At 43.8% G+C, this 15309-nt stretch overlaps 1 protein-coding gene across 4 annotated transcripts in view; it reads left to right on the top strand.

Annotated features, from left to right (window-relative positions):
• Nucleotides 1-15309, top strand: part of foxn3 (forkhead box N3) — a 110767-nt gene extending 95458 nt beyond the window's left edge. For all 4 annotated transcript variants that reach the window (XM_052486550.1, XM_052486551.1, XM_052486552.1 and 1 more), the window contains exons 5-6: nucleotides 8767-8875; nucleotides 10593-15309. In XM_052486550.1, coding sequence (XP_052342510.1) covers nucleotides 8767-8875; nucleotides 10593-11133 — 650 coding nt within the window. In that variant the 3' untranslated portion in view covers nucleotides 11134-15309. The remainder of the gene's footprint in view (nucleotides 1-8766; nucleotides 8876-10592) is intronic.

Consider the following 15309-nt stretch of genomic DNA (forward strand, 5'->3'; position numbering starts at 1 on the left):
TGTGTGTGTGTGTGTGTGTGTGTGTGTGTGTGTGTGTGTGTGTGTGTGTGTGTGTGTGTGTGTGTGTGTGTGTGTGTGTGTGTGTGTGTGTGTGTGTGTGTGTGTGTGTGTGTGTGTGTACTCCAGAGAGTCGCTGTGTTCTTCAAGGAAGTGCTTTTGTGTGATGTACTAAGATGAAATAACTTAACAGGCTTCCAGACAACATCTTTCTTTATTAATGTCTATTCTTTCACACTATACATGGCCACAATCAGTGCTCCTGTATATAGAAATGATTTTGCATTACAGTGGGGCTAAAGAGTTACAGTTACTGCGGTGGGGTAAACCAGGGTCACAGAGTGTTTCTTGGTAGTCTTAAACAAATCTACTTTGAAACAAAAGTATACACCTCACACACATGGTTATGGGCTTAAAAAATAGGACACCTGTACCATGTCAGTTATAGAGTTGAAATGTATTACATTTTGAGTTTGCATCCAAATATTACACTTTACACATATCACAGAAGACTGAAATATAAGAAAACCGTTTGACATAGAAACCCCGGGGCCATCCCGAGTGGCGCAGTGGTCTTAGGCTGTGCCACTAGAGATTCTGGGTTCGAGTCCGCGACCGGGAGACCCATGGGCCGGTGCTCAGCGCCATCCTGGTTACGGGAGGGTTTGTCATCCTGGTTGTCCTTGTCCCATCGCGCACCAGCGACTCCTGTGGCGGGCTGGGCGCAGTGCACGCCGGCATGGTCGCCAGGTGTACGGTGTTTCCTCTTGACACATTAGTGCGGCTGGCTTCTGGGTTTAGTGGGCATTGTGTCTTGAAGCAGCGCGGGCTTGGCTGGGTTGTGTTTCAGAGGACAGAGGCTCTTGGCCTTCGCCTTTCCTGAGTCCGTACGGGAGTTGCAGTGAAATTGGGATAAAAAAATAAAAACGTTTATTAATTGTGAAAAATATGAATAACATTCCACCCATGAGGCCTCTAGTTGGAGATTTGGTCACTTGACTGCAGGAAATGGTTCTAATGGTTAATGTGTCTGTCTATGCATTCTGTGCACGTGAGCGTTTGTTTGCTTTACATAGTTGTGTTTGTGACTCTCTTGATAGTGTCGTTACCTAGGAAGTCAATTTTCTTCCTATGAAAGTGTCTGTCTGTCTGTCTGTCTGTCTGTCTGTCTGTCTGTCTGTCTGTCTGTCTGTCTGTCTGTCTGTCTGTCTGTCTGTCTGTCTTTGCCAATGCTTGTCTTTGTGAGTAAAAAAAAAACGTCCTCCCTTAATGTAAAGACCAACTGGAGCGTAGCATAGACCACAGTTTACAAACTCCTCCGTCCCTCTCTCTGTATTTACTCTCTCACTCCATCCAGGTTATTGTGTTGACACAAAGACCCACAGCACTCCCCTGCCTGGACCAGCTCCTCTCCTTTTTCCTCTCCTTGTCTCTCTCTCCTCCATACCAATAGATAGAGACATTCTAAAGGACAGAGACAGGGCTTTTCAATACAAGGCCAGTCAGCAGTTTGTTTCTATGAATAATCTGCGATTTCTGGGTGTAAGGCACTAGGCGAGTCTGTATTGACTGTATTGTGTTAGCTACTAGGGAAGGTGCCTCCTCTACTGCCTACCCTAAAGGTCCGTGAAAGAGTGTGGGACGCTTCTGGATTCTGTTGTTGTACTGGTCGTTGTCGGGGTATTCTTGACGTGAATGAGGCCCAGGTCCTCACGATGACGGTCTATAGGTCAGTGCATTGACATTACTGTACTCAGACAACAGTCAAATGTACAATTATGAATATACCGTTCCTCTCTCCTGCAAGTCCATTATTTTCTTGTAAATAGAATGTATTTACTTGGTCAAAATAGGAATACAAAGGTTAGATAAAATAGAGTATTCCCGTGCTGGTGGAAGCTCCAGTCTTGTATAGAGGATGGACGCGAAAGCTGAAGGTCAATGTATGTTACATTGAAGTCTATGGTGTGAACTGAGGGTTGTCGGGTGTAACCACAGTAACCAGTCATATAAAGCATCTCCCACCATATCTCAATAGCACTGAAGGTGAAATGACCCTCCATCACAGATCGAGGCTAAGATGACCCTATAACCAGGCTCTCCCCCTAGTGGTAAGAGTCCGTAACATATGTTAGTCAGTCAGTTAGACCTGTCAGGATTGTCCAGTCTACCAGCTCTATTTCTACACTCTTCTGTCTGTCATGGAGGGGAAGAATCAAGTGCGCTGCATTGATCGTGAGGTCAAAGTTCAGAGCAGTATTCCATTCCAGTGAGTGTGTATGGATATGGTTAGGAGCTGTCTGCCAATGTCCCTTGGTCTCAGATTGGCCTTTGACATCTGGCCTCACTGAGAGCTTCAGTGTTTACCCACATAAGGAAATCCATCCACCATCAGAATGGAAGTAGAGAGCCGACTGCAGGCATAACACAAAGACGGTCTCCCAAATCGCAACCGATTCCCTATTTGGCACATGACTTTTGACGAGGGCCCATGGATCTTTGGTCAAAAGTAGTGCACTATATAGGGAACAGGGTGCCAGTTGGGACACAGAGAGAGATGATTAGAGATGGAGTGAGAAATTGAGATGGGTGCACGAGAGTGCTGGATGTAGGAGATGTAGAAACAGATTGAGTTGTTGAGAGGTTAAGTTCTAGAAGCCTAGACAATGTATGCACACAGACACTCAGTAATATCCATAAAACAGGTCTGATACTCTTTGAAACTATATGACTTGATACTACTCTATACCATTCGATTTGACGCTACTTTATAGCACCATTTCCTATCAACTGTGGCATTCCAGTCATTCTTGTATCCGAGCTTAGATGCTCTCGAGCTTAGATACTTTCTCTATTAAGGTCTTTGGCCCATCAGTGTGTGAATGGACTGCCCCATTGTGTAACATGGACCCAGCTACAATGGAACTACAAAGGAGATCTCCCACTAGCCTTTCACCCTGCTAGCCCAACCACACTAATGCCCATCCCTCTCCGCGTCTCTCTGTCACTTCACATCCTATCACGACGATAGATGGGCTGTGTGTGTGTGTGTGTGTGTGTGTGTGTGTGTGTGTGTGTGTGTGTGTGTGTGTGTGTGTTGAGGGTTGGGGTCAGGGTGCCCCCTGTCGTCTGAGGGCACCCCTTGTGCCCTTCTCTTTTCGAGTGGTGGGAGATAAAAGAGAAAAGAGGGCATTTTCAACCCAGCTGTTCTATTTAGCCTTCTTCTGGTTGGTTAGCTAGCTTAGCAATGGTCACTATAGCAACCATAGTTGTCTACGGTTGTCATGGCAGTTTGGGGAGAGGGGGTTGCCAAGACAACAATTCTGACTTGCTTGCTTAATGGGCAGGAAGGTGAGCATGATTCTAAACTGATAATATCCCCCCCCCCCTCCCCCCCTCTTTTCTTCCCCCTCTCTCGCGCTTTAATTTTGTTTCTCTCTCTCTACAGTCTGCCATCTGCTTTAGATTAGTTCATCCCTCCATCTTTCTTTTTCCCCATTGCGGGGAGGTTGTGTCTCACGTACGCCAACGCTGTCGTGTCGCTGGCCAACCGTCCGTCAGAGAGTGGCAGGTGTGCCTGTCAATGCCCTAGCTGTCCCCAATTTCGCCGTCTGCCTCGTCATCACTGTGCCCTCTCTATTGTACTCAAATATCATTCAAAACAAAAGATAATAATCCAAAGATTATAATCTCATCTAATCCATAAAGTGTCTGGTTCATAGAGGAATACCCGCAGAGATCTGGATCTGTTGACCAACATGGCTCTTAAATGTAACGCGTTACGACAGAGGTGAATGGAGTCCAAATAACCCAGACATTGAGGACTGTGATTTGCTGAGACGCGATTGACCCGACTCGGTCATGATGGTTTAACTGTCAATTGAACCCCCCCCTTTCATCTTTCAATAGCATTCTGTCGGGCTCTGTGTGCGCATGTGTGTTTTGAGGAGTCTTGACAGGGGTCTTACTCAGGACTAACTAATTGAAGCAGTGTAAGAGGGAATGTGCTAGATAGCCACTGTTCAGCAGTCCTTCCTCTTTTTCTCTCTTTTAGTTTGTTGTCCAGTCATATCTTTCCACTGGGTTGACTATGTGGTTATTGGAAAGTGCCTGGGAAAGAAAGAAACGCACTGTCCCACATCCTTCTTCTCTCTGTTTACAATCTGTCTCTCTCTTTCTCTCTCTCTCTCTCTCTCTCTCCATGGTGTTCTGTGTGTTTACAAGCCGTCTCCGTCTCTGACCAAACTTAATAAAGCCTTCTATAGATGGAGGGAGGGCCTGGGCCAAGGAGAATCGAGTGTGCATGTTTCCCTGTACGTTTCGCTCTGAGCTACAGTACAATGTGTAGTAGAGTTGTCCTCCTTTGGATTTTCTCTTTTATTCAGACACTATCGACGGTAGGTAGATACAGGGGTGTCGATGTAGTTGGGAGAAAGTCAGAAAATGTCTTGGGTGGGATTCGATCTCACGTCGCTGCTGGCCAATATGTGCAGGGTAGACTGCAGCACTACAGCTCTGCCACGGTCATGGTCATGCTGCACGGTCATGGTATAGCATTGTCTGGGCCTGGATTGTCTGGATATCCGAGTTGGCTGCTTTGCAGTGAATCATTTTCTTTCCTCCCTCTCTTTCCTATCATCCATATCCCTCCTTCCCTCTGTTGATGATGACATTTTGTTTCTTTTCGTTCACATGATCTGCAATCTGCTTGGTTTATTTGTCATTTGGAGTTTCTATGTGTGAACTGTATCATACAATAAGAGTACTTTATTAATCCAACAGAGGGGATTTTTTATTTTTTATTGCACCAGCCAATACATACATTACAATAAATACACCATAAAAAATCACAACAAGGACACACAGACACTAAAAGCAGCATCATCATCATCTAAAAAATGGCTAACCCAGGAAATCTTAAGTCTTATTACATACAGCAAGGAAGAACTATTGGATATAAGAGTGACGTCAATGTACCAACATTACGACCAGGAATATGACTTTCCCGAAGTGGATCCTGTTTGGACCACCACCCAGGACAATGGATCTCAGAAGCCAACTCAAAACAACGGCGCTGCAGAAGGAGTGGCATCCTGGTCAGGCTCCGTAGTAGACGTGCACATCGCCCACTGCTCCCGAGTGTACTACTCGCCAATGTCCAGTCTCTTGACAACAAGGTAGACGAATTTCGAGCAAGGGTTGCCTTCCAGAGAGACATCAGAGATCTTAACATTCTCTGTTTCACGGAAACATGGCTCTCTTGGGATATGTTGTCGGAATAGGTTCAGCCACCGGACTTCTCCATGCATTGCGTTGACAGAGATAAACACCTCTCTGGGAAAAGGAAGGGCAGGTGTGTATGCTTTATGATTAACGACTCATGGTGTAATCATAACAACATACAGAAACTCAAGCCCTTCTGCTCACCCAACCTAGAATTCCTTACAATCAAATGCTGGCCATAATACCTCCCAAGAGAATTGTTATCGTCACAGCTATGTACATTCCCCCTCAAGCAGACACCACGGCGGCCCTCGAGGAACTCCACTGGACTCTGGAAACTGGAAACCATATATCCCGACACTGCATTTATTGTAGCTGGGGATTTTATCAAAGCAAATTTGATAACAAGGCTACCTAAACCTAAAAATGCTGTTCATTGACTACAGCTCAGCATCCAACACCATAGTACACTCCAAGCTCATCATCAAGCTGGAGGCCCTGGGTCTTAACCTTGCCCTGTGCAATTGGGTCCTGGACTTTCTGACGGGCCGTCCCCAGGTGGTGAAGGTAGGAAACAACATCATCACTTCACTGACCCTAAACACTGGGGCCCCACAAGGGTGTGTGCTCAGACCCTCCTGTACTCCCTTTTCACCCATGACTGCGTGGCCATGCATGCCTCCAACTCAATCATCAAGTTTTCAGACGACACAACAGTAGTGGGCTTGATTACCAACAACGACGAGACAGCCTACAGGGAGGAGGTGAGGCGACTCGGAGTGTGGTGTCAGGAAAACAACCTCTCACTCAACGTCAACAAAACAAAGTCAAAATCAATTCAAATCAAATTTATTTATATAGCCCTTCGTACATCAGCTGATATCTCAAAGTGCTGTACAGAAACCCAGCCTAAAACCCCAAACAGCAAGCAATGCAGGTGTAGAAGCACAGTGGCTAGGAAAAACTCCCTAGATAGGCCAAAACCTAGGAAGAAACCTAGAGAGGAACCAGGCTATGTGGGGTGGCCAGTCCTCTTCTGGCTGTGCCGGGTGGAGATTATAACAGAACATGGCCAAGATGTTCAAATGTAAAACATTACGACCAGAGGAGATGATTGTGGACTTCAGGAAACAGCAGAGGGAGCAACCCCCCTATCCACATCGAAGGGACAGCAGTGGAGAAGGTGGAAGGTTTTAAGTCCCTTGGCGTACACATCACAGACAAACTGAAATGGTCCACCCACACAGACAGTGTGGTGAAGAAGGCGCAACAGCGCCTCTTCAACCTCAGGAAGCTGAAGAAATGTTGGCTTGTCACCCAAAACCCTAACATACTTTTACAGATGCACAATTGAGAGTTGGGCTGTATCACAGCCTGGTACGGCAACTGCACCGACCTCAACCAGAAGGCTCTCCAGAGGGTAGTGCGGTCTGCACAACGCATCACCGGAGGCAAATTACCTGCCCTCCATGACACCTACAGCACCCAATGTCACAGGAAGGCCAAAAAGATCATCAAGGACAACAACCACCCGAGCCACTGCCTGTTCACACCGCTATCATCCAGAAGGCGAGGTCAGTACAGGTGCATCAAAGCTGGGACTGAGAGACTGAAAAACAGCTTCCATCTCAAGGCCATCATCAGACTGCTAATCAGCCATCACTATCTCAGAGAGGCTGCTGGCTACATTGTGACCCAATCACTGGTCACTTAAATAAATGGAACAATGCCACTTTAAATAATTCCACTTTAATAATGTTTACATATCTTACATTACTCATACCCTATGTATATACTGTATTTTATACCATCTATTACACCTTGCCTATGCTGCTCGGGCCATCCCTCATCCATATATTTATATGTACATATTCTCATTCACCCCTTTAGATTTGTGTATATTAGGTAGTTGTCGGGGAATTGTTAGATTACTTGTTAGATATTACTGCACTGTCGGAAACTAGAAGCACAAGCTTTTCGCTACACTCGCATTAACGTCTGCTAGCCATGTGTATGTGACCAATAACATTTGATTTGATTTAAAAACGAAGTGTTTGTGTTTAAAAGCCTCATAGCACATGGTATAAAGGATCTGCATAAACGTTCTGTTTTGGATCTGGGTAAAATAAATCTGTCTGCTATCGCACTGCGATGCTCCAGGCTGATACTGTGGAGGGGTTGGCTAGTGTTGGCTTCTATACTCCCGAGGTCCGCTTATCCAGGACAGGGTCTAGTTTGTCCTGGTGGGTGCCGATGGGAGATCCAGCCTTCTTGTTGATTTAGTCTAGCCTGTTTGCATCCACCTCAGTGATGTTACCCGTTGGAGCATTTTTTTCAGCAGACATCAAAGGATCTGAGCTTCCTTAAAAGGAGTAGCTTTTGTTGAGCCTTTTTTTTTTTTAAACCACAGAGGTGTTCTCCTTCCACTGCAGCTTATCGTCAATCACCACCCCCAGGTATTTGGTACATGACGTCTTTAACCAGCTCATACGTACACTGCATTTGGAAAGTATTCAGACCCCTTGACTTTTTCTGCATCTTGTTACTTTACAGCCTTAATATAAAATGTATTAAAATAGTTTTTCCCACTCATCAATCTACACACAATACCCCATAATGACAAAGCAAAAACAGGTTTTTAGAATTTTTTGCAAAAATAAAAAAACTGAAATATTATATTTACTTAAGTATTCACACACTTTACTCAGTACTTTGTTGAAGCACCTTTGGCAGCGATTACAGCCTCAAGTATTCTTGGGTATGACACTACAAGCTTGGCACACCTGTATTTGGGGACTTTTTCCCCTTCCTCTTTGCAGATCCTCTCGAGCTCTGTCAGATTGGATGGGGAGCGTCACTGCACAACTATTTTTAGGTCGCTCCAGCGATGTTCAATTGGGTTCAATTCCGGGCTCTGGCTAGGCCACTCAAGGACATTCAGAGCCTTGTCCTGAAGCCACTCCTGCGTTATCTTGGCTGTGTGCCCCAGTGTGAGGTCCTGAGCGCTCTCTGGAGCAGGTTTTCATCAAGGATCTCTCTGTACTTTGCTCCATTCATCTTTCCCCTTAATCCTGACTACTCTCACAGTCTCTGCCGATGAAAAACATCCCCACAGCATGATGTTGCCACCACCATGATTCACCGTAGGGATGGTGCCAGGTTTCCTCCAGACGTGACGCTTGGCATTCAGGCCAAAGATTTACATTTCGGTTTCATCAGACCAGAGAATCTTGTTTGAGTCTTTAGGTGCCTTTTGGCAAGTGGCTTCCGTCTGGCCACTCTACCATTAAGGCCCGATCGGTGGAGCGCTGCAGAGATGGTTGGTCCTTTATTTATTTGTCTAAAAACCTGTTTTCGCTTCATCATTATAGGGTATTGTTGGTAGATTTTAGAATAAGGCTGTAACATAACAAAATGTGAAAAAAGTCAAGGGGTCTGAATAATTTCCCAATCCACTGCATGTGTTTATGTGTGTGTGTTACTGACCCTCTCTCTCCTCTCTCTCCTCTCTCTCCTCTCTCTCCTCTCTCTCCCCTTTATCTTTAGTCCCTCAGGGAGTGATCCGGAACGGAGCCAGGATGATGAGTCAGGGCCTTTACCCAGGAATACGACCACTGCCCATCAACCCCTTAGAGAGCAGGACAGCCGCAGTCAGGTTGGTATACCTGCCATAGAGAGAGACACACATATATGCACACACACTCACACAGGTCTGTGCAAACAGTCACACACACACACACAGTCATGCAAGGGATGGCATGGAAGCGTTAGGGACAGACATTTAGGAGGGGTGAAAGCTGCATGTTCAGACAGGACACACACATGCTCATATGCTATTATACACTCTGACACACGGAATGTTCTGGCCTGAGGCGGTGACAGCCTCACGTGGAAACACAGTGATTCCAGCTGAGCTCTGTCTCGCTCGGTGTTATAGATCAAACTGTATTCTGGGATAAGTGGTAGGTAGGGACACAACTGACAGCTGCACACAAACGATAACATTATAGCTCAGCATTTTGCTACACCCGCAATAGCATCTGTTAAATATGTGTATGTGACCGATACAATTTGATTTGGAAAACTGTAGTTTGACGTCGTATAAACACACAGAGAGGCAGAATCCACACATAAACATGTGCCTTTCACCCATCCGTTCTTTGTGTCTCTCACACGGGCACACAGACGAACACACTCAGTCAGAGCAGAGAGAGAGAGAGAGAGGGTGAGTGAGTGACTGACTAACATGAATAATAGGTAGGATTTGTCTTAGACTGCTGTGCTCCTCCTATAATTCATGAGGTTTAAATGCACAGTGCAGCCAGGATGGACGGAGACACTCCGAGCTGGGCTTTTAACGACATGCACACTTGCCAGAGTTAGTTGGGAAGCTGCATGACATGATGCAGAGTGACGGAGGGAACATCTTTGACTTAACTTAGCTGGTTGGGCTGTAGTAGCTATAGGAGGATGGAAAAGCTTCAAGGGATCGTTCACTTTTGTTGAAGTTTTAGTTCATTCACATCCTTTTATAGGAAAGAACGGAATAGCCTCAATAACAAATAGTATGATAAGTTTTATAATAACTAATGACACCCCTTCCCTGTTAACCCCCCTCGGCGCACTAGCACACAGTACTCATACAATCGTTATAACACTTCATAAAGTTGTTATGACATCAACAAGGTGACATGACATTATGATGATCACCAATGTAGGATATGTAGTGCTATCAGCCAGCTACACCGTTTGAATTGAATTGAATTAAAGTGAATCGACTCAAATCGAATGTTACGTCATTAAATCCCGAGACGGTGATTGATTTGTCACAGGTTTTTATTTTGAATTCACAGCTGTTCCAAAAATGCATAGCAAATAGAGTGACTTTGCATTACACGATTCCCACATCTACCTGATGGCAGAGTGTAGGGTAAAATCCATTAGAATAATCATCCACGTAGCGTTAGCTCTTTAGCTCTGTACTCCGGTCTCTGAAGTGGCCACTCGGAGATGAGCCCAGTCTAATTGAATTAGCTGATGACTCGCTGATTAGTGGTCACAGCTAGCATTGCTCTGTGTGTCTGATGTACTCACTGAAGCGTGTGTGTGTGTGTGTGTGTGTGTGTGTGTGTGTGTGTGTGTGTGTGTGTGTGTGTGTGTGTGTGTGTGTGTGTGTGTGTGTGTGTGTGTGTGTGTGTGTGTGTGTGTGTAAACATGCTACCAACGTAAGTCAAACGCAGGGAGCTGTGAAGTGTGTCTAATGTTGACATCAGTGTATCTGTCATGTCTACGGTCGGCTTCAGTGTATGTGTGTGTACATACTGTGTGCATGTATTTATGTGCGTTTCATCTCTGTCTCTGTCTCTCTCCAGATCTGTGCTGTCCGGAGGCTGTCGGAAGCATAGCATCAGCCATCCCGCCTGCGACTCCCCGTTGGTCAGCAGCGACCCCAAGGAGGACCACACTTACAGCACCAACCAATCGGATGACGGCAGCGACTACACTAGCGACTCCAGTCTCCGCAGCAACGGCCCCGTCGCCCGGGATGTCGCCAACGATTCAGACTTCGACGACGAGGATGATGAAGATGACAAGAACAAGATTCAGCTGGAGATCAAGAAAGAAGAGCCACGCGATTGGCCCATAGACACGATAGACTCCGCCCTTTCCAGCCAGCAGCACAACAAGAAGCGGCATCACTTCCTGAAAGCCAAGCAGCGGATGGGTGTGGCTAGTGATACGCTCCCGCTGAAAAAACGGCGCACGGAAAAGCCGCCGGAGAGCGATGACGAGGAGATGAAGGAGGCAGCGGGTTCGCTGCTCCACCTGGCGGGCGTCCGCGCCTGCTTGAACAATATCACTAACAGAACCGCCAAGGGCCAGAAAGAGCAGAAAGAACCCACGAAAAACTGACCCATGAGACTTGAAAGAGAGACTTAGCTGAGAGAGTGAAGATTTTCAAAGAAAAAAAAGGAGAGCGAGAGAGAACGGAAATACAAAACATCACTTTTAATATAGAAATGTATGCTTTCTTTTTTTCAGGATATCAGGTGAATTCTGAATGATTTGTGGCAATATAAAAAAACAATCACTTTGTTTTCCTGTATTTAAAGTTACTGTTTATAGGGTTGATTTTCTTTTCTTTACATTTTTTTTAATTATTTTTTATTTGTTTAAAGGAGATTAAAGCCATAGATGAACCTTTTTCTGATATTCAGCTAAGTTCGCAGGTTTCCGTTGGCTGAAAGTAAAGTGAGCGAGAGAAAAAAAATAGCTTTTTGAAAAACTGCCCCATCATGGATTGGCTTGGATGTGTGAATAGGAGATCACCTTGTTCATGTCAAAATGTGCCCAATCTGCAGCTATTGCCCTTTACAGTCTCATCAGATGCAGCTAACACTAAGTACATTTCTACAAGCTCATAACTTGTTACTTCAGTAGAATTTACAGGTAAAACGTTATTATGAGGTGCTTATCACAAACTATTTTGTTTTTACAGTGATATACATCATTCAAATGAAATAAAGTTAGTATTCATGTTCAGATCTTAACCATTGGTGTCTATGGGCTACATATTTCAGTTAGGATGTGACCATATACATAAACTTCACAATAACCAAGCACAAATCCACATGCTATACTGGCTAAAGCAATGTTTATATTAGTTAACTATTCCACTGAAGTAACACAGGTATATGCTGACATGGATAGGAGTGCCACAGATACACATTGTTTGGCAAACTATCCCCTGTGTTGGGTACAAAACTTTCAAAAACAATGGCATTCTAATTTGCCTTGGAACTTCCGGTGCTAAAAAGGCGGCTATAAAAAAATACATATATAAAACCAAGTTTGCCAGCTCTGTCTTGTCTGTGTGCAAGGAAGCTGCCACAGAAAAAATGTTCCATGAAATTCTGGGAAATTGTTACCTTTGTGACTATTAGCCTAGCCAACCCCATAGAAGAGACACTCATCAGTAGCGTAGCCAAGCTCATAGAAGTAACACTAGGTAGTCAGTTTATGTGTGTCAGTGTTGGGACAGTGCCAAAGAGAAACTCTTGGTCAGCCCAGTGATGATGGTAGCACTTCCTTAGCTAACTGTCTTTCTGACCGCTAATCACATTTAGCCACCAGCGCTAGCTAGCGTGCCAATGCGGAGGGGACAGTTATGTTTTCACCTTAATGGTTGACTGTAGGACTGTAGTGGGATGAAGGACACTGGTACAAGTTAGATGTAGGAAAGGCTTCGTTTTTTGACAGGGTGTTCTCTAAATGTAAACTAATTTAGTTCGCTAAAAGCCATAAGCTAATAGTCTAGCAAGCACTTATCGGAGAGGGAAATAACTGACAATATGTCAAGATAACCTCAAAACTGCCTGTGTCCTTTTATTAAAGCAATCAACGTGAATCATTGAGTTATAATCCAGTGACATGATGTAGTGATATTTTTCCTGTGGCACAAACACCTGAATACCTTCATTGGTTGGAAAGGAAATGATGCTATGGAACCTGCCAATTATATTTTGTGTGAGAAGAATAATGATATGACTGTGGAGTTGTTAATTTTTGTGGGGGGGTTTTTTGTGTGTGTTTACTTACCCACTCTCATGACGTAATAAAGCAATTTCATCCAGTCAGGATAACACTGTATAAAAAGTTAAACTAGATTTTGATTTTCTTTTGAAGCAATGTAGCCAGCAGGATTTTTCCAAATCGTGTTGCATGGGTTCTGTAAAGAAAAAGAGAAAAAACTGTTTTCTATTCAGACAAAGTTCATGTTAGGTAAATAATGTATTTAGCATGAAGCATGAATTATTTTCATATAAGTATCCTAGCGAACAAAAAGGTTCTGCCTCGAGGTTCTGCGCCCATAGGTGTGGAATCCTTCCCTGTTGTTTTGTCTTTTTCTTTTTGACTTGATGATTTGTTTCCTGTCGTCCTTACTCATCTTTGTTTTAACAGTGGGCTTTGAAAAAATACAGTAATAACATCTTGTTCAGGGACAAAAAGACGGTATGTGGGGCAAATCTCTTTCTGCAATATGAGGATAACTCGCTCCACCCGTGGATACAGGGCTAGATAGCAACTCCCTTCATCCATAGTTGACAAAACCAGAATGTCCCAGTGTTTGTACGTAGTCGCTAGATGGCCATGCTAGAAAAGACAACATTTTAAAAACTTCTTGGCATGAAGATCAGTTATTTGTGGACTGAAAGCACCAAACTTTCAGCGTACCTCTGTCCTCTCCAGCATGGCCGTATAGTGACCACTGTGTCTGATGGGTTCTCCCTGATGGCTGAATGTTGGAGCCCATGTGATAAAAGAGAGGTTAGGTAGTGAGTGTCAGTCTTCTGTCGTCCCCCCCCCCCCTTCTCTGTGCCTGTTCTTCCATCACCTCTTTCTTTTCTAAGGTTTTAGCCGTCTTTGATATTTCAGGGTCTTCCATTTTTCAATGACACACGAGTTTAACCGAGTAAGTGTTTTTACGTTGTTGTTGTTTTGGGTTTATTTTGTGTCCCTCGCTGTGTTTTTGCCATTTCTACTCTAGCAACTCTTCAGGTCTTGTTGTCAGTATTATTAGGCAGGCTACCATAGACTCGTTGCACATGAAAGTAACACAAAGTAAATGACACAGTACGATGGCAAGATAAATACAAACTCTATAGTGCATATTTTCACATTATCTCGCCAGATTGCACTAAGATATTAAAATAAAGATATTGTCTAAGTTCAGTGCCAAAGCCTGTAATAATTCCTTATCTACCTGAAATAGAGGACACACATATTTGATCTGTATGTCAAGACAAAAAATGACCAGTGAGCTGTAGCATTTCTATCAGATACCCTTTCTGCGTTATGTGCTACTGATTTTTGTTGAAACTTACCACATTACTTGGATTTTTTTTGTGCTACCGATCATTGCTCATTGGGATGATTTTCATTTATTAGTTGAATATAACACCCAATATCTCATAGTGCACGACTCTTGACCAGAGCTAACCCAGAGCTAACTAACCCAATGTGGCTCTGGTCAAAAGTAGAGCGCTATATGGGAAATAAGGTATCATTTGAAGGAGCCCTTATTTGCCCTGGATTAAGATGAGGTGATGAGCTTCTGTCGACTAGACTGCTTTCGTGTGTCAATCAATGTATCTTCAACTGATAAATATATGATATGATTTATTCCCATTGTTTGTTAAGTTATCCTTTGAGGAATACTGCCTTCCTTGGACGGTAACAGTCACTCGATAACTCGTCCTCCAATCACAATCCTTCAGGTGCCACAATGTCGGAGGAGGACGACGTGTTCTCAAAATATTGAATATGAATTATTATTAATGAACTGTCAAAATTAGCCTGGCAAATAATGATATATTGATGAGTCAAAAAAAAGTGTTTCCTTGTTTCATCGTGTTTTTTGTTGATATTTTGTTTGGTTTCTGTCTGTTCAACTGCCATTTTTCAGTTTATTGTTTAGGAGGGGTTTTCTGAGGAGGAGGAGGAGAATAAAGAGCAGTGGATCGTCAGTTTCAAGTTATTTGTAGTACACTTCACCTTGTAATCATGGAAACTGCATGGTACCTTATGGCACTTATGGCACAAATTCCAATAGAATCGGCTACTATTTGGTCTCGAAGGATCCGTAGTTCTGCTAATCGCTGAAACGACTGCCAGCAATTTTGTTATACCACTATTATTGGTAACAAAGAAACAAAATACCAAAAAGTCACCATGTAGTTTCTATGTAAATAACAGGCAGGTGTTCTGTAAAAACATGCTACCGATCATTTCTGTGTCCTGTTTTTGAACCATGTAGTCTTGATGGCATGACCTTACAGCTGATCTGTTAATATGGAGAACGACCTCCGTAGGTGCGCTCTGTATTTCCTTGACGTGTATTCACATTGCCAAAGACCAACTACTTCATCAATTCATGTAAATATCACCTTGTCCATTACTATGACGAAAGTATGTTTGTTTAAAAAAAAATGGTTTTGTTTTTCCGAAGAAAACAAAAAGCTAACATAAAGTTTCTGTGTTGTATTGTCTTCCAGTTGCAATAAAAGAAAACCGCATTGCAAAAAGTTA

Source organism: Oncorhynchus keta, chromosome 29, assembly GCF_023373465.1.
Source record: "Oncorhynchus keta strain PuntledgeMale-10-30-2019 chromosome 29, Oket_V2, whole genome shotgun sequence".
NCBI lineage: Eukaryota > Metazoa > Chordata > Actinopteri > Salmoniformes > Salmonidae > Oncorhynchus > Oncorhynchus keta.